The sequence below is a fragment of the Ursus maritimus genome, unplaced genomic scaffold, assembly GCF_017311325.1.
Source record: "Ursus maritimus isolate PB19 unplaced genomic scaffold, ASM1731132v1 scaffold_13, whole genome shotgun sequence".
NCBI lineage: Eukaryota > Metazoa > Chordata > Mammalia > Carnivora > Ursidae > Ursus > Ursus maritimus.
The window spans coordinates 42,298,263-42,326,197 of NW_024423675.1; the positions used below are offsets into that span (position 1 = coordinate 42,298,263).

Below are 27,935 nucleotides of genomic sequence, written 5' to 3' on the forward strand. Positions count from 1 at the left end.
ATTTCCTTTCTCAAGGTCACAGGTGACTCTGCCAGTGCACTCGATAAACCACAGCTTCTGGGCCCCTTTCTTCCCACCAAACCCCAAGATCCCCTTCTCACATCCAGATTACTCTCTGCTACTTATATGACTTTAACTCACCCACAGCTATTAAAATTGAATTATTTCCAGGAAATCTACTAACACTCTATCCACTAACCTCAAATCATATCTGATTAAAACTTCTTGGTGGGTAGATGGATATTTTCCAAATTTTTTTTTAAATTGGCTTTCTTAGGTAACTTCCATATTAGATTTATTCAGAGGAAAGAGTCCTATATGCCTAGTCCTTTCCTCAAATCCAGGCCTTCATGACCATTTTAGCTGTTATTTTGGTCAGCCTTTCCAGTAGTGCTCAGCTGTCCTTCATGAATGACTACCTTGGCCCAACCCTGTTACAAGTTACAGTGATGATACAAAGAGCAGCTGAAATAATATACAGTTCCTAGCAGGGCTCTTAAACCCATCAGTTATTTTCATAAGTGCTAAGTGATGTTAACATTACCTGAACTGTTCCCAATTTCCACAGAATCCGCCTTGTGCGACTGAGTGACATTAGTATGTAATGGTTTATTCACATTAACTCACTCTGCTTTTAGGGAGTTAGTATTTTTGGTTCATCTACCATAACTCATTAACATATTCAATTTAAATCCTAGAAGACACTTAAAGACCTTTAGTATCTCAGTCTCCTTACTGGCAAATGATTAATAATATTTTTATTTTCTAGATCTGTTATGACATTCAAATGAGATAACTTACATAAAACACTCTGCACAGTGCCTGGCAAACAGTCAGTGCCCAATAAATGATAGGTATAATTATTACCATTCAACTCCTAAAGTTCTTCAAGTTATCATAGAGGAATGGTGTTTTATAGTACAATATTTCTGTAGAACGCCCACATCTATGAATGTGACCACCATTTTCTAAACCAAATATAGACCTACTAACTCCAACTCCATTTCCCAAATCAAAAATCTATTTCTCAGTTTGACAAATAAGCTCTGAATCCAGACAGTGCCCTCAGAGAAGTCTGCTTATGTTGCCATAGGATATATAATGCCAGGGAGAGATATGGTGATATGAAAACTTTATGAAGTTTCATGAAAGACACAGAACAAGAAGTTTCATTTCCTCTAGGGATTTATCTCACTTAATCTTTATGCATCAAGCCAATCTGTGACCCAATTATGTGGTTATACCAGGAGGCGTCTGCACTACTGAATGCTGCACTACTATTTCTGACAAAGGCTGATCTCTGGGGACCCTGGGATAATGCAGGAGAAAGAGCAGGATACATTCCAGAAAAGGATGTGTATATTTTATCAAGACAAAAAAAAGGATCTATGGAATATTAATAGTGGCAGATGTAAATGTCCATCTAGGCAGGAAAAACAGTTTGATGACTTGATTAAATTTCCCCCAAAGTGGAAAATAATATTCTGTTAGATGATGAGTGTTAAATTTTTTCTTTTCTAAATGATTGCGTCCTTCATTTTATGGCATGATCAACTCAAGTTTTCATTTCCCTATGGACTACATTAACAATTCCTTAAGAATCAAATTTTATACTGATTGGAAGGAAAATTTCAAGTAATCACCAAATCTTATTTTAAAAAAGGACATGCAAGTAAATGCTTTGCTGAAGTATATAATGCAATGTAACACTGAAATTGCTTTTAAATAATATCTCCCAAACGAAATGACTTACAAGTAAAAACTTAAATTGCCCACATGTAAAGAAATTGTTATTGTTTTGATTTTGTTCACTGTTCACTATTTTTCTAAGGTTTCGAACAAATACAATTAATAAGTGGCATTATAAAATATGTCAATGTTACAGAGTTTGGGAAAGAGCTATTATCATACATGAAAAAAATTCAGAATTCAAAAAGAATTCTGGCAGGCTGAATAGTGAGTCAAAAATAAATTGATGAAATTCAACAAGGATAAATGAACAACTCTATACTTAGGGTTAAATAGTATTAAGCTAATACTGGAAAGATTACTGTGTGCTGGACACTGTAGTCAGTACTTGAAACAACAGAATAACACTAAATGAAGTGGGTGGTATTATTATTAACTCCATTCTAAAGATGAGGATACTGAGGCATAGATCTGTAAATAATGGGAAATATGTTTTGACAGCACATCTTTAAAGCTTCAAGGAGTGATGGTAGATCACAGTTCAGTATCAAACACAATATCCAGATTACAGAAACCAATAATAACCACTACATTTTTCACTACAATCTGAATATTAAGTCCAGTTCTGGATACCACTTTTCTCAAGAATGTGAACAAACTAGAATGGAATCAAAATAGATTAAGGCAAGTAGAAGAAAATAGATATACTTAACCTAAAAAAGAGAAGATCAAGATAAAATAGATGCTCTGAAGCATCTTAAGAGCTGCATTTACAGAAGAGGAACCAAATGATTTGGTCTCTGATGGTCTAGAAACAGAGCAGAGCTAAGATACTCGTTATTTGCAGCAAAGTACAAAACTTGAGTAATTAATGAAAACACAATGTTTACAAGGTAGAACTAGTTTTTGTTTTCTAGGAAACAATGTATCCAGGAAACAGGATAAAGAGACTTCTTCTTTATCAAGAGACTTGTTTTCTAGGAAATAAGTAAAGACACTTTTTCTTCAGCAATTGGTGGCATATCATTCTCATATGCTGACGCTGAAGAACTACAAATACGTAGAGAGTAGAAATGTCTCAACACTTTTTATCACAATATCCCATTAATGTTCACAATAAGCATTATTAAATAATAATTTGATCAATTCTTAGCGATTATGAGGATCAGCAGTATAATAATAGCTAGTAATAGTATGTGCGATGCCCTGTAGACTACTCAGACTGTAGTGCTGAACAGGATCACACACAATCCCTCTCTTAACAAACTGGTGGTTGCCAGAGGGGAGGTGGGTAGGGAGATGGGCAAAACGGGTGATGGGGGAGTAGGAGATACGGGCTTCCAGGGATGGAATGAATAAATCATGGGGAAAAAAAGCTACAACAAAGGGAATATAGTCAATGGTATTGTAATTACGTTTATAGTAACAGATGGTAGCTACACTTGCAGGGAGAACAGAATAACTACAGGGTTGTTGAATCATGATGTTGTACACCTGAAACTAATGTAACATTGTGTGTCAAGTACACTTCAATTAAAATAAAATAAAATAAATAAAATAAAATAAAATGCCAAATTGGAGAGACAGGTACTAAAACAAATAAGAAAAACCCCAAACCAAACCCAAACCCAAAAAATAAAACATCAAACTCCTTCTCCTGATGGGTTATATTTAGTAGGGGAGATAAATTCCTTTATTTTTTATATGCTTTTCTGCTATAAGGCCTCATGTTCTGTAAAATTGTGAATTAAATATAACAGGGTTTCTGGAAAAAATCTAGTTGTTGCAGACTACTTAAAATCTACAGAGCTCTGTCATAGGGCCCTGACAGTAACAGTCCTAATCACCGTACGGATGCGGTGTTCAGTCTGAGCTGGCGTCTGCACCCGGCATTCCTGCGTCAATCCTGAGCCTCTGCAGCCTTACACCCTGGCATCCAGGAGACCTCCTCTGTAATGCAGGTCCTTAAACAGATTTACTTTCACTAGAGACCAGTTTATCAAATTAAAAATCCAATCCAGGTTTTAGACTTTCTCCAGCAAACCAGATAAGGTTTTGAAACTAGGAGAAATGTCTTAGCAGCTTCTTCACTTGTACTAGCAGTTACTGAAGCGACTAAAGTAGCCACTAGAAAAGACACTTGAGCTTTTAAAAAATTGCTCCGTCCTTCCATTTGATTGTGAGAAAGCCGGCCACTGATTGCTTTAACACTTAAAACACGCAGAAAAGAATTCCTCTGCTTTCGTACGGACATCATTCATCTATTTATTAATGCACACAGGCTAACTGATATCATAGAAACACGGACTGTACTTGACGACGACAGTAGGTACTACAAACAAACAGGTCAGCGGGCTACGTGAATGTTCTGGGCAGGGCATATCACCACTTCCCCTTTATGGCATTAAACAGAACTCCTGCCTCCTGGCTCCTGTTTTCGTAGTTTAAGTTTGTAAGGGAGCAGACACTCTTTTAGCACTTGCTCTTTTTTGCTGCGTGCAGGGAAAAAAAATGACCAAAACAATTCCTCTGGAGCAAGGTCTTATGGGAACCATGTGTTGTTCATACTTCTAGATATCTCATTGGCTTAATTAAGAAAGTACCTCACCTAGAGTCTAAAATAAAATGATTTTAATTTCTTTGGTTTCCAAATGGTTTTGATGTATGTACTGTTTTACAATTTTTAGGCTCTTTTGAATTGTCCTTGAGTCATGGTTTTGATTGGCCTATTCCTCAAGTTCGACCAGTGTGTATAACTGAATGTGCCTCTTCCTGGGTTAGGAAAACAATGAAAGAGTCTGAAGTGGACAAAAAAAGACTAGAGGGTATTCTTTCAGTGGAACACTAGGGCAGTCTGGCCAGAGCCTCCCCACTGCCCCCTGTACACATGCTCTCTAACCCGCCCGTTGGCTAACTTGCACACATATCTGAACGCCATATTGCTTGGCATCCTTTCACCATGCACTGGGCTTGTGAAGGTGGAGAGATTTCGTCCTGTAAGGAAGGGACTTTTTGATCTACTGAAGACAACTAAGCTGTGTCCACCACTTAAGCAGCAGGAAATTTCCAATAACAATGATGGTGATGGGCATTTGTTACATGGGCACAAATGCCATGTGTATAAGGAAGTGTATTCTAACTGAATCCCGGGAAGGAGATGAATGAGAGAAATGAGTGAGAGCTCAAGGGATGATTGTCAGAGATTTGCTTAGTTTTTCTGCTTTATTAGTTCTTTTGGAACAGTAAGGGCAACTGACAAAGATTCATACAACTTCAGACCCCAAAATGGACTTCTTCAACCTTCCTCATTTTACCAACTAGGTAAGTCAGTCCCTTGGCAAGGGACCTTGTCACAACTGCCCTACCCTATTCCTTCACCAAATGCTAAAATCCAGTCTGCATCTTTCTCCAGCCCTGTTTACATTGCTGGATCTTTTCTTCCATCTGAGAAATATTTATTTTGAATGTAATACTATTGCATAAATGCCCAAATTGAATTTTTCACTTTTGAAGAACATGGAAAAACATTTATTTTGCACTCTATATAGGTTCCTCTTGTGGCAGCCCTTTTGGCTAAATGCTACTTTCTTTTGTGAAATAAGTCAGCAATATATACACAAAGCTGAGTTAATCTGTATTCTATTTTCCATCCTCTTCTTGTGACAATCTTCCTGAATTCTTCTGGTTCATCATACCTCCTAGTATGACCATCTAGCTTCCTTTCTAGGACACAGTTCCCGTTCTCCCAGAAGTTCCTACCTATGCTAGAACAAAAAGTCCCTCCGCTTCTTTACTCCCCAGGCTTCCAAGATCCTCCACTATTCCTGATCTCTTATGACATTCTTCTGTCTTTATCTGTCTTCTGTGAAGGTTTTCTTCTTCCAGCCTTTTGAATATGGACATCCCTCAGGTCCAGCCTGGCTCTTTGCTCTCATTTATTTCTATAGTTTCAGCATATTTTCACTCATTCAACTAAGCAGTATATAATGACAGTCTACCACCAATGGTAAGACAGACACCGTCCCTACTTTCATGGAACTTATATCCTATTGAGGAAGACAGGTGATAAACAAGAGAACAACTAAATAAAAAATTACAAATGGGGATAAATATTAAGAAGGAAAAAAACGAGGTACAATAATAAAGACTAAGAGGGGGAGTATCTACTTCAGATAGAGTGGTAAAGGAAAATCCTTTAAAAGTGACCTTTACTGGGATCTCAAGAAAAAGCCTGTTATGCAAAAAGCTGGTGTATATTCTGGCAGAGAGACCAAATGTCCACAGGCGTATGGGTGAGCAGGAATGAGTCTGGCTGTGTTTGAGGAACTCAGAGCAGAGAGTATCATAAGGCGATGCTGAAGAGGTAGGCAGAGACCAGATCACGCAAGGCCCTGCAGGCTCCGGGTTTTATTCTAAACACAGGAGAAGTTATTGAAGAGTGTTAAGCAGGAGGATAAGCCATTATGACTCACATTTTAAAAAAAGATCACTCTGGCTGTCAGGACTTCCGGAACTGATGAATAGGTGATCACACACTGAGGGTTGCCTAACACAGTCCCAGTTTAGGCCTGTTGTCCTGGTGTAACTAGACTTCCACATCAACTCCTTGTCAGTCACAATACATGATAAATAAATACATACTAAAACAAACTTTAAAAAATGAACACAGTAAAGCAAAGAACATTGGTCAAGACACAGGCAGGTCACTGTGGCAAAGATTCCCTTGTTCCTCATGTCCCTGATCCACCTGGGACGCTGGGTTCTCCCTTTGATTTTTTTTTTTTTTTTAAGATTTTATTTATTTATTTGACAGAGATAGACAGCCAGCGAGAGAGGGAACACAAGCAGGGGGAGTGGGAGAGGAAGAAGCAGGCTCATAGCAGAGGAGCCTGATGTGGGGCTCGATCCCATAACGCCGGGTTCACACCCTGAGACGATGGCAGACGCTTAACCGCTGTGCCACCCAGGCGCCCCATCCCTTTGATTCTTGACTTAGTTTTACTTCTCAGGCTTGGGATATGTTCTTTTCCTTAATCTCTGGCCATCTCTTGTGAAGAAATAATATTCAATATCTGGTACATAAAAATATATTGAGTGGGGTGCAATGCATCTTAACTCATTTATTCTTCACAACAATCCCTGAGGAAGGTATTATTATCCCCACTTACAGACAAGGAAACTGAAGCACAAAGAGCAAAAGAAACTTGCCTAAAGTCCTGTGGAACAAAAGTAACCGAACCAGGACGTGCAGCCAGGTAATGTGGTTCTGAACTCAAGTGTTCTTTGCCCTTCTTCTAATACTGTTTCACAATGTGAGAGGCACAGATGTGTTTAGGGAACTGCAAGTAGCTCAGAGTATTGGTTAAAAGCTGGAAATAAGTTTAGAAAGGTAGTAGAAGGACGTCAAATGATATGCTAAAGAGCTCAGTTTTCAACTGGTAGGAGACGGGGCACACCACAGGATCTTCAATGTGTGACCATGTTGGCACTGTGGATAAACAGCTCTGTAGAGAATGGATCTGGGAGTTGAGTAGGAGGAGACTCATTTCTGATTCAGCTTACTGTAAAGACTGGATATGCGCCTTCCTCCTGCATGGGGCTTCTGCCTGTTGTAAAGAATCTGCCTGCTCCCTGCCCGTGATGATACACAGGCTTCCCACAACCAACGCCTGAGCCTTCTGACTCCCGCCTCTCCCTTCTGGACTTCCCAGCTGCAGAGCGTGGCTCTACCAAGCACAGCAAAGTTAGATCTTCAAACTCATCTTCTCTTGTACTTGTTCATGGCCTCTGGTTACTTGAAATTTAACATGTCTAAAACGGACTCCATTATTCTCTAAAAACCATAAAGTCAAAAGAGAATTAGGGAAAAAAAGTCTAAGAAACACATATATGTCAGTGGAGTATGCTAACAGGAAAAACCTACATAAAGCTTCATAATTTACAAGGTCCACAGAAACAACAAATGTTTACATACTTAAGAAAAAGGTTATGTTATGGACAACTCACAGTGATCTTAAAGGAAAACCTATTTTGCATTTGAATTTCAACAGGACTGCTCTGAATTGCTACTTTATTGATAAGTAAAAACAGATTCTTTTATGACAAGTTATAAAAGCTTATAGTTTATCGGTTCCCTCTCCACCCTGCAATTATCTACAGGAAGAGATTGGTCATAGGTTCTATTTTATGAGTTTTATAGGGGAACATTCACCCCAGTTTGCATACTATGAATTCCTGGAAAATTCTGTATTGGAAAAAATAAAGTGCTTCCTTTGGATCAAAGACATTTCACCTGAACTCATGTATTTATCCATAAACAAACTGCCCCAAATATTATGTTAAATATTATGTGAAAGACACATTTTACGTAAATATACGTATAAAGCATACTATACTAGTGTGTACTAACAGAATATGTAGCAGTCTTGTGAACTTACAATGGGCTAAACAGTGATATGAACCTAACAACAAAGACAACTTAAAATGTTGGAGAATAAGTACAGATGATCATATAATCCAAAAGCGTCTCAGAATAAATTTTAATTTGTATGATTTGGACAAATACCTTTATGAATAAATTTAAAGGGCAAGCAACATCATGAACATCTCAGATATATTTTCAGAATAAAATACTGTAAAACATATTAAAGTTTACTACTGATGAAAATTACAAGACAAAAATTTATCAGTCAGACCCTCAGAAAACCTAGGAATACTGGGGTGTCTGGGTGGCTCAGTTGATTAAGAGTCTGCCTTCAGCTCAGGTCATGATCTCAGGGTCCTGGGATTGAGCTCTGCTTATTAGCAGGGAGCCCGCTTATCCCTCTCCCTCTACTGTTCCCCCTGCTTGTGCTCTCTCTCTCTCTGTCGAATAAATAAATAAAATTAAAAAAAAAAAGAAAGAAAACCTAGGAGTATAACTGCAGAATGAATTAATTAAAAGTTTGTTAAATTCAACTTAAAACAATGAAGAAAAATGAATCAATATTTAAATTTCCAATCAGCCTAGGATATTTTAACTCCTAATAACTAATGAAATATTTAGATGAATGGCAAAAGTATCCCATAACTGTTATAATCTTAATGAGAGTCTGAATTTTGTTTCAACCTGCTGTGACAGGTGTGTAGGCTTCTGTGAAAATGCAAGCTGTAATTTTACAAACTGCCAGAAAATCCATTTGTTAAAAGAAAATCTGTTCTAATTAATGGAGGTTGTAGGATCACTGAGTAAAAGAAGAAGAAAGGAATAATATTAATGTTACAAGTTTGGAATGCAGGAGCTTTACAAAGGTCAGAAATTGATTACAGGAGGCCATGCTGATGTTGTTTGAATTTTAACATATCAGTTTTCACTAGAAGAGACCTGAAAACGATTCTTCTCAAATCACTAAAAATTCTGTATATATTCAGTATGGCTTACCATGTTTTAATTCCACCAGAAAATGTAAAAAGCTATGGGAACTGTTACGTATATAGTAGGTTATAGGCAGGTTTATAATAACCTAAATAAGAACAAACATGTAGAGAGACTTCCTTATACTAGTAGCTATTTCTCTTTGATTTGCAAATGAGTCTTTCTTTTAAAGTAAATATGAGACTCAAGCCGGTGCTGACTTAACTATTAACTAACTTTTACACCTGCCTTTCAGGGTTCAGACAGTGACCTCTGATTAATCTGAGTCTGATATTATCCTTAACTTAACAGCAACTAGTTCTTAAAGTGGCATGATCTAATTATTTTCATATAATCTAGTATTATGATTGTCTAATGTCTTATTTGCTTTTCCTATAATAGTAAAGTGTTTGAGTGACTACCCCTCAGGACAGAAACCCGGTGTCCTAAATACCATTCAGGACAAAAAGAAAGACATATTTCACCATCAAATCTGAACTAGGACATTGAGTATAAAGAAAATAAAAGAAAATCTACAACACATGAGTAGGTAAAACAGGCTACCAATGCAAAAGAACTGTTAGACTGATGTCCAACGTCTCCCGAAACACTAAATACCAGAAGGCAAAAGAGGATCAATTTCCACAATGTTCTCAGGAGAAAAGTTTATGTCCAAATAATTAAAAACTCTGGCAAACTGCCTTATTCAAAGACAACTGGGATATTTTAAAATATGTAGACTCAGATAATACACCTCTCACTTGATATTTTTTGAAAAAATAACTTGGGCGCCTGGGTGGCACAGTCAATTAAGCGTCTGCCTTTGGCTCAGGTCATGATCCCAGCCCCACATCAGGCTCCCTGCTCAGCAGGGACACTGCTTCTCCCTCTCTCTCAGCTGTTCCTTCCCCCCTCCCCGCCTTGTGCTCTCTGGCATGCTCTCTGTCAAATAAATAAATAATAAAGTGTTAAAAAAAATAACTTGAAAATGTACTCTTAAATATGAACAAAATTAAGAGCTCAAAAAAAAAAAATAAGTAGTGATTATAGCCAGTTAAGAAGGTTTGATTCTGTTTGATGGAGGAGGTCACGCCATGTGGGGATATTCTGTTTTATTTCTATAGAAGGCATCTCAAAAACACATATGGTATTATTTATATCAGAAAGAAAAAAATACCAAACAAAAAAATTAAACCTCATGTAATAAATGAAAAAAAGAAGGAAACAAGTTAAAAAGAGAGTGGGAGAGAACACAGAACAAAGACAGAGGCTAACCTATACTTACTTAAAGAATACCGCATCACATTAAAATGCTACAGGATCAAACTATCCTCTGTAACCATATATTTACTGAGAAATTCATTCCCACTTGGAATCTCAAGAAACACAGCTTTCCCTATTATAGAGGCTTAAGAAAGACTCATTTCCCTCCCCTGCTGAACAGCCATAATTAGCATCTAGCACTCTCCTAGACCCAAGCCACTCGTGGGGATTCTTGCAGCAAGAGGGAAGTGGGGGTGATAACGTGTAAAGAGGTAAGCTGAAGACTGATGGTTAGGAGCCAGGTTAGGAAGTCACTCAGAGACCCGGCCTCAGCCATTCTTGACCCTGGGTCCACTCCCTTCTTATCTTCTCAGGCCCCAGAAGTATCTCTCCTTTTTGGGCTAGTAGAGTACCACATTTGAACTTACAAATATCCTACTTTGTTACATTTTTAAACAGACCTTTTCATTTCTTTTATCTCTAAATATTTTCTTCTCTTAAACCCTTTAAGGAAAACAAAGGCATACACATAGGGAGGATGGAAATTAGGTAACATTTTATTTCTGTAAAAAATCAGATTTTTCCTGTCCTGGGAACCAGGAGACATTGGGTAATGAACAGGCTTGTAATTCTATTTAGCGGTTATAAAGAAAGGGCCAAGGTTAACTGTCAGCAAGCTGGGGGACTATATGGAGTGAAGGGCAATAGAATATCTTTAGTTTGTAGTAAAGAGACAGAAGAATTCAGAAAAACATATAAAAAATGCAGCTTGGCTCAAGTGAGAACCTGGAAAACTAATGAGTGTTTGGGATGTGCCTGTATAAACCACGTACATTAAAAACATGTGGACTTTACAGATTGGAAATGTTATTAATATATTAGGAGCTATCATTTAACAATACAACTGGAAAAACATAAAAGATCAACAATACCTAAGCTCTATTGTATTAGATTTTGTTCCTGGTTCTTTGGAATCATTCTGAGATCATTAGAGCATTGCTGTAAACATTAATGCCATTATTTCTCATAATTGCAAGAGAAGTCAGTTCTATTATTTCCTCATTTAATTAACATGGAAACCTACAATCTTGTCTATGGGGTAAAACAAAAAAAAAAATCTCTTGGGGACCCTGGGTGGTTGGTTAAGCATCTGATTCTTGATTTCAGCTCAGGTCTTGATCTCAGAATTGTGAGTGGAGCCACTTAAAAAAGAAATAGAACTCTGCCAGGTTATACTTTTCTGAATGTACAACTCCCCGCCCCCCAACAAAACCAGAAATGTAAACACAGGTGCTGTAGGAATGCCTATAGAAATAAAATGAATTTCAAAAGTATGTAAAATAATCCAGTGAGTACCTTTTTCAAATACATTAAGGGGTTCCAGTTCAAGATGGTGACATAGGAAGATCTTCAACTTACCTCCTCCCACAGACACACTGAGTCTGCAGCTACATATGGAACAATTTCCTCTTGAAAAATCTAAAGGCTCTAAACCTCAGGCAAACAAGAAGAAAAAACCACATAGAAGCACGGAGGAGAGCCTGAGGTACAACCTTGCCATAAACCCCCATTCCAGTGCAGTGACCCACAACCAGGAGAAAAAGTAAAACCTGGAGTTTCTCCCCAAAGAGCAAAGGGTTCAAGTCACACATCAGGCACCTCAATTTTTAAGACCTACACCTGAGAGAAAAGAAATTATTTTCCATAATTGGTAGTCTTCCTTTTTTTTTAATATTTAAGAACACAATTTACATAATGTTATGACTACTATTTTAGCATACTTACTAAAGTATAATTATAATACACACTATAGCCAAGTATTTTTCATGATTATAAGGGTGTTATTTCCTCAAACACTACTCTTTTCCAGAGCCCCACATATTTAGTTATCAAACATGTTGATTCAATCATGTGAGTTTATTACAAACAGAAAAAGGAGTCAATCTGCCAGTGAGGAAAATATTATCAATAAAGTTCAATAATGCCTTTATTTCCCTAAAATATATTACTAAATCTTTCTAACAGGAAATAATGAATTCTATGGACTATCTGAAAGACTTAATGTACAGAAAGGATAGGAGAAACAAGATTACGCTTGGTAAAGAGTAAAAATAATACATGCTAGCCTATATCGTCATATGAATCTTTCAAGTGGGAACTGACAACTGGTACATATTTCATTCAAATATTATATTCAGAGATTAAAAAGGAAATTTGTTTTCCTTCTATATTATCTTGTATAATTACTTTTAACATAGTAAATAGGTACAACAATTGTTAAATGCCTTGTTTTATCTGGCAGTAATAGAAGAGGGATATAAGATTTCACTTCTATAATAATAAAGCATAGTAATCCATAAAAGAATGAAACACAATGGCCTTCTTTCACAAAATATTCACTTTAAATAATGATGCTAGTGCACAAAATAACACTCATTTTAAAAAGAGTGTAAATCAATTTGCATAAAGATTTATATTGATTTATTCAAAGTATTAAGTATTTTAAAATTAAAATTATTCTATTTATAAAACATTAATATAAATAAGTACCTGTAAAAATGATACAGTATCTTATTTTCCTATATCTTGGCAAAAATTAGTATGTTTTCCACATTATGTAAGAAAACATGAGATTAATTTTCTGGAAGGGATATAACTTTTGGCAAAAGGGAGGTTACAAGTTTTTTCTACAATGGCATTTTGTGTCACTATAACCAGTATCAGTTTGTAGTTTATCCGTTTTAACAATGCAGAAATAGACTGCCTTACCGTTGGTGCTGTATCTACATGATGGTTACAAGGCTTTCTTTCCATGCTGTTAATCCCTATGGAAAGAAAAGACGGTGAATATTTGCTTATTATACCTATCCATTTTATTTTGAAAACATTTAAGTCAGTAAGAGGTGACTCCTACAGTTTACAAGAAAAAAAGCCTCACTTGAATGGCAGGATCCTTTAAAGTCATATCATGAATTCTTTGGTCAGAAACAGTTGGAGAGTTTAGCTAACTAAGAGACCCAACTCAAAGTGAGCTGAGCCAATTTTCCCATTCAAGTGGTGTTTAGCAATAGTGCAAGATGTGTCCATATCTTGCTCTTGGCTCAAAAATTATACCATTATCTCCACTCTGCTGCATTTCTTCCATTAAAGTTTTATTTCTGACTTGAGGTCATCAAGTTTTCATAAAGGAATATCACAAAGGCTATAAAAGGAATCACTTCCTTATTTTCTCAAAAAGAATAAATAAATCTACTTGAATTTCTCTTTGATCATTTGACTTCCTACCATGCCATATTCTATTTATTCAATCACCATGGAGTGTCTGGAAAAAAAAAAAGTTGCTCTGATTCTCTCCTTTAAAATAATATTGACTGCTAAACTTCAGAAAAATCCTTTTATCATGCGTGGATTCATCTTTTTGTTCCCAATATCCTCTACTGCATTTCTTTGTAATAAACAGCTTTTAAGGCTATAACAATATTGCATCTCATCTGTAAAGATACTGGTTCAAAGTCTAGCTCAAGTTAAAAATGAACAGAGATGTGGGTCTCATTTACTTTATGGTCTTTGTTCATCAGCAAACCAATATGTGAGTTAGGATATTAGAACAGTTTGCTCAAATAATGGTACAGGCTGTTAGAAGTGAGAGCTGCAATGTATTGTTAGCAATTAGCACAATTTCTAGTTTAAACAAACACGATCTCCCTCATTTACAGGCATTTAAAACTCATTTTTCTTCAAGTATGATAAGGGATTAAGTGAAAGCATCACAAAAACACTTTTTATCACTGTGCAAGAGTATATTAAAAATGAACAAATATGATTTTAAAAAAAACATGGTTTTTCTTTCATTTAAAAAATTCTCTCAACATCTATTACTAGCCAGTGAAGTATAAAAACTACCTATTCAATCAAGTAATATTTACTGAGTGGCTACTTGGCATCAGTGATAAAAGATAAATTATAAAGGATAAATTGTAATTTCTGACCTCAAGACTTGAGTAAAACAGAGATGTCTTTTTTTTGGAAAAAAATACGACAGAGCAAATTAACAGTTTTGTCTTAAGAATAAATAAAATCTTTAAAGTGATTTTTATGGAAAGATACATTTTTTTTTTCATAGAGTAACACTGGCCTTGAATAAAAAAATTTTAAAAAACCCAAGGAAACATATTAGAAAATGTTCAGATTAATGCTGATCCTTACTGTGAGAGTTTAGTAATACTGAGGTCTACAGAACAAATGGTGAAACCCCCACTTCCCTAGCACCCACACTCCCACAGCCGTCTTTGGCTGCATCCACTGAGAAGTCTGGCATACCCTGGCTTTTAAATGAGAGTGGTCACACCCCGAGACTCAGGAATTAGCAACATTTGACACGTGTGTTCTCACTACTGTAATCTGTTATAAAACTGACCTAGACTGATTACTAATTTTAAAATTCATATCCAATTAGAAAGTAACTTCAAAATGTTGAAAATAAAAAAAACTAAAAAACCCCCCCAAATCTAAATAACCTCAGCTTATACAATTACAAAGAAAAAAACTACATATTTTACAGTCTCAATTTCAGGATAAGAAGGTGATAAAAACTAAAATTTTGAAAAGTGGATTACCCAAAGATAAAATCTTAGTTTTAAATTTAGATTGCCTGTTGAAATAATACCATTTGGAAATACAATCAAACATGTTTGTTCAAGCTTTCGGTAAAGAATATACAGAAAAAAATAAGCTTAAGAAAAAATGTCCCCAAACAACTATTTTCAGTAAGTTTTACCTAAAAAATCTCTACGTTATTTCACTTTTGTTAAGGTATGATGATAAGTGAAAGCTCATAATAAATAGATTGCTGTGCTAGTCATTTTTGTGTGTCAGCTTGGCTAGGCCACAGTACCCAGATATCTGGTCAAACATTCCAGATGTTTCTATAAAAGTATTTTTTGGATAAGATGAACACTTAAATCAGTAGACTTTGAGTAAAGTAGATTGCTCTCCATAATGTGAGGGGGCTTCATCCTGGGTTGGAGGCCTTAAGAAAAAGACTGACATCCCCTGAAAGAGAAGGAATTTTGCCAACAGACTGCTTCTGGACTTGAACTGTAACTCTTCCCTGGGTCTCCAGCCTGCCAACTAACCTTGCAGGTTTTGTACCTGGTCTGCCTCCACAATCATGTAAACCAATTCCTCAAAATAAATCTAGATACATGTCCTCCTGGTTCTGTTTCTCTGGAGAGTGCTGACTAACATGCTCACTTTCTGGGAAACAAATAAAATGAAAATATAATTGTTTGTGTTTATCTAAATTAAATTTTTGTTCACTAAATATATTAATTGTGCAGTAATAGAGTTAAAAGGTCCAACTGATTATGGTATATTTTAAAATTAGAAAACCTCAAATAAACTTAAGAATATTACATTTGTAGTGTAAATCAATCCACCAGACAAAAAAATCAATCTGTCAATAAATATCTACTACTAGATTGTCCAGTCTGACAGTCTCTGCTTTTTGATGTTTATTTATATTTAATGTGATTACTGATACGGCTGTGTTTAAGTCTGCCATCTTGCTATTTCATTGCATCTATATCTGTTCCTTTCTCCCTTCCTCTTTTTTCCCTACTCTTGAAATAATCAAATACTTTTACTATACCAGTTTACATTCCAGATGGTTATATTGTTAGCTACACATTTTTGTATTTTTTTTAGAGGTGTGAGATTGTACCAGACATCTCTAATTTATTACAGTATACCCTGAATTAAGATTTTTCTACTTCACCAACAATATAACCATCTCAAAACAGTATTATTCCATTTACCCTTCCACCCTCTATGCTACTGTTATATTTTACCTCTACATGTTGTAAATCCCACAACATAGTGTCATAATACTTGTTTTAAACAGTCAGTAGTCTTTAAGAATGAAAAAAATAGCTTTTTATATTTACATATACATTGATCCTTTCTGGTGTTTTCATTCTTTCCTGGAGATCCAGGTTTTCATCTGAGACCACTTCCATTTAGACTAATGAACCTTTTGTAGATTCTTTTTGTGGGTGACTTTTTTTCCTGAAAAGTCTTTAGCAGGCATTCCCATATGAAGGATATTTTTGCTGGGTACTGAAATCTAGGTTGATAGTCATTGTCTTTTCAGGACTTCATTGATTTTATCTTGTTATTTCTTATGAGGATGGAGCCATCAATTCTTCCTGTTATTCTCTAAATGTGACATATTTTTTTCTCTGGCTGCTTTTATGATTTTTTTTTTTAAGTTTCATTTCTTCAGTTTAATTAAAATGTACCCAGGTGAGATTTCATTTACATATATCCTTCTTGGGATTTGCTAAGCTTTTTATACCTCCTACATTAATGTCTTTTATTAGAGGTGGATTGGCCCATTATATCTTCACCCTATCTTCTCTATTTTCCTTCTGGAATTCCAGTTACACTTGTTTAGACGATTTGATATAGTCACACAAGTTTGATGCTCTGTTATTCCCCTCCCCTACCTTGTGCTTCAATTTGGATAATTTTTATTGTTCTGTCTTTGAGTTCACTGACCATTTCCTTCCATGTGTACTATCAGCAATTAGGCCCATTTAATGAATTTTTCATTTCATCTATCATATGCTTCAGATACAGAATTTCCATTTATTTCTTTTTTATGGTTTCCATTTCTTGGCTGAAATACTTCATCATACCCATGTTTCCTCAAGCTATTTAACACAGGTATAAAGGTTATTTTAAAGTTCTTGTCTGCAAATTCCAACATTCTGATCATCTGTCCCTTTCATAACACCTTTTTTAGGAGTCATTTGCTTCAGGCAACACTATAACTATGCATCCTATTTGAGTTTTAGAGATCACCATTAATCTCTACGTAAGGCAGAGAGAATTCTGCTTTGATTACTTCTGGCTAGGAAAAAATGAAATAAAATTTACTATATTCCAGTTGAATACAGTTTTAGGAGGCAGGGTTCTTTCTTGACAAATTTAATATTAAGTTGTCTGTTCAGAGCTTGTAAGCATTCTTAATGGCTAGAAAAGAAGTAAAACTCTTTTTCAGATAATATAATTTTATACCTAGAAAATACAAAAAAATCACTAAAAATAACATAATAATAGAACTAATACATCAGAAAGTTAACATAGTATAAGGTTTAATATACAAAAATCAATATCATTTACATATTCAAAGAACTAGCTAGATGATATATGAAAAAGAATACCCCATTTTTAAGAGCAATATAAAAGACAGAATACTTGAATAAATACAAGAAACAATATGAATGTTAAAATACTTCTGAAAGACGTAAAAGTCATCTTGAACAAACTGGATCTTGGGGCACCTGGATGGCTCAGTTAGTTAAACCTCTGCCTTTGGCTCAGGTCATGATCTTGGGGTCCTGGAACTGAGTCCCGTGTTGGGCTACCTACTCAGCGGGGAGCCTGTTTCTTCCTCTCTTACCGCCCCCCCACCTTGCTCATGCTCTCTCTCTCAAATAAAGAAAATCTTAAAAAAAAAAAAAAGAAACTGGGTCCATATGTCACACCATAAAACAGGAAAATAAATTCTTAATGGTTCAGATTTAAATACTAAAAATGAAGCTATACCAATCTTAGAAGAAACACAGGAATCTATTTACAAACCGAGGTATATGGAAAGCTTTTCTAAAAATTTTGTGCTATGAAGTCAAAAGCCAAATGTTCAACTTGGAGAAATATCTGCAACCTATATTACTGACAGATGAGTTTTCCTATTATATAAAGCAAAAACATACAAATATATAATAAGGGTAATTTAAAATTTAAATTGCAAATCATAGCATGAATTCACTGCTTTTTAAAACTTGATTTCCTAAATATGTCCAGTTATAAAGGTCTAAGAAGCAATGATATCCTAACAGCACTGAGTGTACTTAGCCACAAATTTTAGTTTCTAAATTTCATTTTCCACTAAACAGTACCAGGGCTTCTTGGAGAAATGACCGATTCCAGCATTAGGGCAGGTAAAGTACACAAACGCACCGAAGACATTGCAAGCACAAAGTACTCTAAACTAACTGGTTCATAACAAAGGATACAGGAATAGACATGAAGGGCCCATCCTTTGCCAGATTAGTGGACTTCAGGAATACAAAGCAAATAATAGTAAAGAAATATAACAAGTTAAATGAAAAAAAAATCCACAATACTCAAAGAGATAGGCAAGAAAAAAAAGAAATGCTCTTCTTGACCAAACACCAGCCAATAGATGTAGAAGCAATGATAACTTTAGAAACCCACCATGTTGGGGCGCCTGGGTGACTCAGACTGTTAAGCACCTGCCTTTGGCTCAGGTCATGATCTCCAGCTCCTGGAATCGAGCTCCATGTCAGGCTCCCAGCTCAGTGGAGTCTGCTTCTCTCTCTCCCTCTGCCTCTCCCCCTGCTTGTGCTCTCTCTGTCTCTCTCTCTCAAATAAATAAATAAAATCTTGGGGGAAAAAAAAAAAAGAAACCCACCATGTTGCATCCCCTAACCACTGTTAACAGTTAATTCAGGCAAGGATTATCAATGGCTGCTGAAACTACCAAGTAAGGTTGTTGGGAAACAGGCTATTCACATGGTCTCAAAGTACTGACCCACAGAATACCCAGCAATTACAAAGGGAAAAGCTTATCTTTACAACAGGATCTAGCATTCACTATGTTAATCAAAGATTAAATTTAGCAATGTAAGTAGTGGGACAACCTGACATTACATGTCACCTGATGTGATGCAAAAAAGTACGTATTACTTATAGTGTTGTTGCCAAAAAAGTTTAACCTGAACCTAATCACAGCGAAATAGATAAAAAACAAAACACTGGATATTATACAGGACAACTGGTTCAGCCAGACTCTTTAAAAAAGTCAGTGTCATGAGAAACAACAACAACAAAGGAGTCTATATTAGCAGAGATTAAACGAGACTAAAATGACATGGCAATCAACGTAAGTGTGAATCTGGATTGGATGCTGGACAAAATAAGCATGCAAACAAAAAAACTGCTTAAGATATTTTAGACACAATTAGGAAAATCTGAATACGAACTGTTCATTAGATATTACGGAATCATTGTTAATTCTCCTAGATGTGATAATAGTACTATGATTATTTGGGAATAACCTCATTCTTAGCAAATATATGAATGAAGTTTTTGAGGGGAAGAGAAGTAAAGGGTACAATTTTGGGAGTTTTATCTTTTTTTTCAGCTTTCTTGTGGCTTAAAAAAATTTCAAAATACACTCAGGGGAAAGGACTATAGGTCCTTATTAGACATTTAATGATCGTATTGGAGGCAAGCAAATATTCAATGGTTTTGAATATTGCTAAATCTTCCACGTAAGCAGAGTAAACAGGGTTTAGGTTTTCACTGAAAAAATTTTTCAGCATTATTTAAAAACATTCAATGAAAACAAAACACTTCTCCCAACTCTGGATTTTTTGGAGTATCTTCCTAAAAATAAGAGAAGGCTCCAAAATTAATGCACAAATGAATAAATAGCTACTATAACATGTATTTATATTTTACATATTGATAGCTTCACTCAATATCTATGTTTATTAAGAAATTTTCAGGGCAGTGGTGCCTGGGTGGCTCAGTGAGTTGAGTTTCTGCCTTTGGCTCAGGTCATGATCCCGGAGTTCTGTGCCTGCTCTGTGGGCAGTCTGCTTCTTCCTCTGCACCTCCCCCTGCTTGTGCTCTCTCTCAAATAAACAAAATCTCTAAAAAAATAATTTTCAGGGCAAATTCCTGTCCCAAATCAGAAGTATGAGTTATTTGTAATTCTCTGTTAGTAGTTTTTGTCTCTTTACCATGAAAAAAAATGCATTTCAAAGGACAATTTACTAGTATAATATACCTGACTCTGGAGCCACTCTATATATTTTGGAAGACTAGCTGTGGCAATTATTAGCTATGTGACCTTGGGCAAGTTATTTATCCATTCTGAGCCTCCATTTCCTCGTTCAGTACAGGGGAAACAATACATATCTCATAGGTTGATGGGAGAACTAATTAGTTTACTAAATAGGAAAAACACTTTAAATCATACCTGGCATACTATGTATGTTTGATATATACATACATCTATATATCAAACATACATAGTATGTTTATATTTATAATAAACATATTTATTATATATATATGTATATATCAAACATACATAGTATGTTTATATTTATAATAAACATATTTATTTTATATATGTATATATCAAACATACATAGTATGTTTATATTTATAATAAATGTTTTTCCTATTTAGTAAACTAATTAGTTCTACTGTTTCAACAGCCTTTAAATACATGTAGAACAAAGTTTTAAAGAATAAAATACAGTAAGCATTATAATTATATATTTATATGACAAGGGTTAGACATTCTAACAATGAGTTCTGCTTTAGAAGACTTAGTGGCTTGCTTTATACAACCTGAGGTGAAAATAATGATACCTTAAAAACATTTTTATTAAAAACTATATACACACATATATGTGTGTGCTTAGGTATGTGTACACATAATACCTACGTACATATACATGTATATATATGTATATATATAAAACCTGTCTCCTCCTCGCTATCCTGCTCCTTAGCTTGGACTCTTTCTCCTCATTTGGATTACTGGAATAGCTTCCTAACCAAACCCCCCGACTTGCTCCATGGGCTTTCCTACACTGCCACAATAGCTCTTCTAAGGAAAAATTGTTATCCTGTCATTCTACAGCATAATCTTCAGGATAAAAATCATCCTCCTGGAGTGTTTAACTCAAACTGCCTAACTAAAAATGGCACACAAAGCCCTTCAGGGCATAGCTACTGCCCAGCTTACTAATAACCATCCCTTGTCATTCACCCTTGCTATTCCTCCAGCTGTTCTTTACTCCAATCAGAGCGTACCTAAGCTCTCTCCATTTCCGACACCTCTTTCCAAGCTTAATTATTTCCTAGACTTTCTTAAAAGCTCAGGTCAAACACTGCATTCACTAGGAAAGAGTTTATGATAGTCTTCTCTTAACCCCACTCTGATTCATATACCCGTTTCCATCAGCATTCCTGTGCAGTCCTCTATCACAGCACTTTAGCTGCATCTGTCATATAGTTCATATTCAATAAAGGCCTGTTGAGTGACTGAACACACAAATACAGAAAACTGAAAGTTAAAAACATCTTGTGGCAAAATAGGCTACAGAGTCTCCAGTGGTACAGTCATACCATATTCTAAATATTCTTCTAAAAATAAATTTTTAATAAATGTGAATCTTAAAGTGCCTTATCCTCATTTAGCCTAGTAAAATGCTAATATTTATTTTATATTGGACTTGCTCAGGATGCTATGGGAAGCTCTCTATTTACTGGGTACATATTTCAGATTGTCGAAAGAGAACATTCTTTGAACAATATGTTTCATATATTATATGAAAAAATTCTCCCAAACTCAGAAACATCAAAGGCTGAGGGCCCTGAGTCTACAAAGTCTGGATGCCCATACAGACCACAGAGGTCAAGCACAGTGAATATACAAAACCACAAATCAGTAGGCTTTCCTGTGTTAGTTATGGAAATAGGTGGTGACCCACTCATCAAGGGTAGGTAAACATGAACGAGTAGGTAGAACCCTGAGAAGGAGGGAAAAGGGGTCCGTAACATTTGAGGCTCGTAAATTAATGCTTCTGAAAAAGTACAAAGCAAGCAGGGAAAAGTGAATAACTCTGTGGTGTGGATTGCATCAATCAGGCAATATGGCTCCTGGTTTTAGCCCTGCTACCAAAAGTGAGTATAATTTAGTCTTTCTGTGCTTCAGTTTAAGGCTCACGCATTTTGGGAAGGTCCCTTCAGTCTCCAATGATCTGTGCTACTTATTCCCAAATATTAATCGAAAATGAAATTCACTGATCCAATGAATATATAATGTTAGTGCATCTTTAACTTTTAAATTGATGCCCAAATAATTTAATTGTACTAACCAATAATTACTCAAAATTCTACCATAGTTATTTACTACCAAAAACTGCATACAATTTTTAGTATTTGACAAATATCTTCAGTAAATTGTAACAGGAAACTGAAGTCTGTCCAAATCATATCCTTTGTGACATGCTCTAGATATTCAATCTGAGAATAGCTATGTTTTTAATATAATTGTTACATATTTACTATATACACAAAGCCAAAATATTCAATTCTGTGTGTTCAATCCTTAAAATATAATTTAATATCTGTAAGTCTTTAACACTAATATTATTTTAGCAATAATGTTACAGAATCTTGAAAATCACAAGTGCAAGCTACAGAAAAGATAAAATGTATACTACCATAATTCAGATTTTTTTAAATTCGAATTTATTACTGCAGTGAAGAATTAAAAAAAAAAAAAAAGACATATAGCGCCAAAAGAAACTTCTAATTGCCTATGTCCTCAATTTTTCCTTGACTGTCTTTTGGGTAGTGAGCATCCAAGCCATCAATCTCAAGGTCATCCTAATGGTTCTTAGTCTCTTGGCCTATTTTCACTTAATAGCCTCTTCCAGTTTATCTCGTGAATTCCTGTGGATTCAAGGCTACACATATACCATTGACTCCTTAATCTCTATTTATGCTCCAACCCCATATTTCAAAGCACGCAGTCTAGTTCCTAGCACAGGGCCTGACTCATAGCAGGATATTTAATAAATGAGGTCCAAATGAATAAGCAAGCTACTAGATATCTCACTCTGGAAGTCTTCCAGGCATCTCAAACTCAATATATCCAAAATATAATGATCTTTTTCCCAATATTTCTAGATTTCCCTATTTTTGTCAATGGATTGCCATCCACTTATTCAACAAAATTGGAAGCCTTAGTTACGCTCATATTCTACTTCTGCATCCCTTATCACTCTCATTCCAAATCTCTAATACTTAATGACCTAATATCTCTATTTTCTTACGTCAGCCTCATTTTCCTACCTCAATTGTAAAATCACCTTTTAACTGACCTTCCTAGCTGGAATGCCTTAACACCTTTTATTTATTTTTTTTTAAGATTTTATTTATTTGAGAGAGTGAGAGCAGGAGCAGAGGGAGAAGCAGATTCCCCGCTCATCAGGGATTCCCGACGTGGTGATGGATCCCAGGACCCCGGAATCACTACCTGAGCCAAAGGAGATGCTTAACCAACTGAGCCACCTACAACACCTTTTATGATTATTAGTCTTCTCATCTGGTAACAATTAGATTAAATAGTGCCTTCTCTGAGGATTTGCCACTACATCATATATATTTCCAGTTCATTTTATTCATTTTTCTTATTTAGAAAGTATCAAATTGTAAGATTCCATACACCACCCCCCTCCCCTCGACCCTGGCCTTTAAAAAATATGTCTCTTGTGAATTCTGCCAGTGCTGGGGAATGGGTAAGTGTTCTGCACTTCATTTTCACAGGATTCTGTGCAATCTGGCCCCCTGCTATTTCTCTGGCCTCACTGTCTTCTACTTCCCCCTCATTCCCTTTACTCTAGCCATACTGGTCTCTTTGTTCTTCAAAATGCACACCAAGCATATTTCCGACTTGAGACCTTGGTTGGGGATGCTATTCTCTCAGATGACATGGCTTTCTTCCATCTTCAAACTTTTGCTCAAGTGTCAGCTTCTTTGTGACACCTTCCTTGACTACACTATTGAAAACATCAATATAACGTCACTCCCGAGTTCACTTTATCCCCCCTTCCCTCCTTTGCTTGTTATTTATTCCATACTTGTTTACTGATTGTCTGCTTCTCTCACTGGAAGGTAAGCTGAACAAGGATATGGATTTTTACCTGTTTTGTTCACTGATACATTCACACGACACCTGTAACAGTGCCTGGGACAAAGTAAGTACTCACTGGGTACTTATTAAATGTATGAATGAATCTTGCATATCTGTATGTGTAAGAATTAAACATCCTTTAGAATTAAAAACAAAACAAAAACCCCCCCAAAAGAACAAAGTTAAAACAAGAAAAGATTTAATAACAGAAAAAGTATTTTCATCTATTACACTGTTACGGTACTGAGAATATAGGAAGGTGAGAACTCATTTTCTCAGGTCTATCCATAAAATATATAATTTAAATTCTAGAAAGGTAATAAACTTAGATTTTGAACATAAGCATGATGATTTAGAAGATATTTTCCGTAACTCAAAGACAAGTCATTTTTTAAAAATAAGATTATTATGCTATATCAGCTTTTTCCTATAAAAGTTTCATGAATATTAAGCAGATTAATTTGCCTGTTATACTGTACATTTATAACTGCCTCTAACATTAGCTGCTAATGTGTTTTACTTTAAATTCTGTTAAGTCTTCACTTGAAAATACACAGATTAAAAAGACTGAGATGACATTTAGTATCAAGCCTCATAATGTTACTACAAAAATAGAAGAAAACAAACAAACAAACAAACAAAACAAGAGACCCCTACCCCTGCACCAAATAAAAACACCCCAAACTTTATTGACTCTGAATTGGCCAAAATACAACAGCTGCTCACTACCTACTTTGCTTTGACAAAACTTAATAGCTGTGAGATGTGACTTGATTCCTTTCAAAAGAAGGGTGAGTATACACAACACACACAAAACACACACACACACACAAACACACACAGAGTCACACACATTAATAGGAAAGAAACTGGAGTGCTTTACAAATATTCACTCACTTTCCCAGAACACCCTTGAGAGGCAGAGGTGAAGGGTACAGTACAGTAATGCAGGTTATTACAGGACTTGTGACACACTGGCCTTGTAAAAAGGTCAGCATCAAAATTCAGGCTCCTAGATCTGGACTATGGTTTGGAAGAGTTCTAAATAGACAATATTGTTCCATATTGAATAGACGACATGGGATTCTAAGCAAGGCCATGAAACTAAGTGGATTTCATAGGGATAATAAATTGAAGCAGACTGATTCCTGTCTGTGTTCCCATGGTGTTTTATGCTGATCTCCTGTTGAACTCAACCCCATTATACTGTAACTATTTCTCTGCCCGCTGGATTCTTCAACTGGACTGGGAGGGCTTTGAGGGTAGTCTTTCATCTTCCATTTCTCCCAGAGTTTGGCACAATCCCTGTCACACAGTAGGCTGTTCATAAACATTGGCTGATGAACTGCATGAATTCGTTTTTGATAAAGTATACAAAGGTTTTTATTTTTTAAACTGAGTAACAGGTTTTGTTAGGATATTTCTGCTAAAATACAGTTTTTCTGGTTCTGCTCAAAAAAGATGGACACTAGTCTAAAAACCATTCTCAATTTTTACTCTTTATAAAATTATAGTTGAATATTTTTCAGGGGAGAAAATGGAGAAAAAAAGTTAATTGCCTGACATTAGAAAATTAGAACAGTGCTCTACTTTTTACTTATTGAACATTTACAATGTAAAAACTTCTTAAATTATTTTTAAAATATGACCAGTCACTCCATTTAGTCATTTCTTAGTTGCCGTATTTGTCATCAACCTTGCTCTCAGACTTGCAGGCAAGTTGCTGACTAAGAACAACACAGAGAGTGATTCTTTACATTTTCATTCACTTTTCATTCAAGGAAAAAGCTTCCTGAAAACACACATTTAAAATTCTGGAAAATACAAATCAACATTATCTAGACATCTCTATCATTACCAGAAGGACTGGTTCCTAAACCTAATTTCCATTGTTAGTTGACATTTTCAATAAGTGATGGATATTCATTTCCAGAAAACATTACCAGTAAATTCTATGATATCATATACTGTTCGCTATCCAGACCAAACTGACTAAACCACAAAATGCAAAAGTATGCACTTAGCTAGTCTAAGGGAAACCTGAAGGCTATTATGAATATAGTCTTATTAAGCATAACCTGACTAAGAGTGAATGAGAACTTAAATTAGATAGTCCTCTTCCTCCAATTTCCAGAGTCTTCCTCTAAATTTCTAGAACCTTTAATAGACACAAACTAAAATGTTTAAAAACTGAAATATGTCTTGTCATAGACTTAATTTTTTTAAAAGTTACTTAGGGACACTGGAATTTACAAAGGAAACAAAAATTATTATTGTTATGCTATAAATGGTATTTCATTCCCCACCCAACACCCCCGACCAATGGAGTAGACATGGGGAACTGCTTCCTTGGTTCTAAGCAGTGCCCACCCTAAACAAAGTTAGTAAATAAAAGAATGATTACTAGTTGTTAAAATTCATCATTTTCCCCAGAGTCACAGAACCTGGAGGCTGAAATGAATAGTCACGGGGAACATGTGTAGGTACATCAAGGGAAGGAATGAGCAAACATGATTAACGTGGACTCAAATTTGACTTTTATTTTAAACATGAATTAAAAATATTTTTTTATCTTCAGAGGTGTGCACATTTTGATATGCAGATATATTCACTATAATACTGAAAAACTACAAATAATATCTACATTTAAAGAAAGATGTCAAAATTATAGAATACTTACTTCCTTCAAAACCATGCATTAACTTTATTATCAGAAAAAAAGTTATGAAAAAATTGACTTTAAAAACTACATATACGGAAATATACCCTACAATAACATCATTTTGTATGTTTCACTGCCTTAAAAATAGAAAAACTGTCAATTTTGGTTTGTGATTATAAAAACAGTAAAACGCATCTTATGGCTGATATTAAGTAACATTAAATGTGGGGCGCCTGGGTGGCTCAGTCATTAAGCGTCTCCCTTTGACTCAGGGAGTGATCCCGGAGTTCTGGGATTGAGCCCCGTATCAGGCTCCTCTGCGGGAAGCCTGCTTCTTCCTCTCCCACTCCCCCTGCTTGTGTTCCCTCTCTCGCTGGCTGTCTCTGTCAAATAAATAAATAAATAAAATCTTTTAAAAAAAATAACATTAAATGTAGTCTTATTCTCAAACTATATAAGAATAAAGTTATCCCTGGTCAAAAGTAATTTATTCATTTTATAACCTGCCCTTCTCCCCTTGCCGGATACAGCCATATAAAGCTATAATTCTTCCTTTAATCCTCACCCTTTCAGTGAATTGATTACTGACAGTTTTGTTTTACCCTGGAGGCACAAGAGTAAATCATAAACATTCCTCACTTTCATCATGATGTAAATTATGTTCTGATAAACAAGGTGAAATTTTCCACCTCTCCTATTTTAGAATTATATAATAAAAATCATTTTTGTTACAGAAATGCTTTAATCTATGCCTAGAAATTGTATTTTGAAAAAATACAAATTGTACTAGAGGAATTCGGATTTTAATATAGGATATTTAATAAAATCTAATTCTAAGAACATAGTGATTTTCTAAAATTTAGTGGGGAGTTAGGTAAATTTAAAATAAAAAGCTCAATGATTAAAATAGCTCTGAATATAGTCATAAAGATACTATCTATAACTTTAGTGCATTTTAAGTCAAGCATAGGTTGGTATTTAAAAACTTTCACTTACAGTGACCACTTTCCCATCTTCTATTTTCAAATGACAAGTCACTAAGACAAAATAACTTGCTCCAGGTCATAGCATAACTAACAGAACCTGGATCTAAATTCAGGTGTCTCTGACTTCTC

At 35.4% G+C, this 27,935-nt stretch overlaps 1 protein-coding gene across 9 annotated transcripts in view; it reads right to left on the bottom strand.

Moving 5' to 3' along the window:
- The window catches only part of AHI1 (Abelson helper integration site 1), a 210,232-nt gene that overhangs the window by 73,305 nt on the left and 108,992 nt on the right, over window positions 1-27,935 (bottom strand). For all 9 annotated transcript variants that reach the window (XR_005834379.1, XR_005834378.1, XM_040627827.1 and 6 more), the window contains one exon: window positions 13,115-13,170. Coding sequence is in view for 7 of the 9 variants with exons in the window: in XM_040627827.1 (XP_040483761.1) it covers window positions 13,115-13,170 (56 nt within the window). In the remaining 2 variants the exon portion in view is untranslated. The remainder of the gene's footprint in view (window positions 1-13,114; window positions 13,171-27,935) is intronic.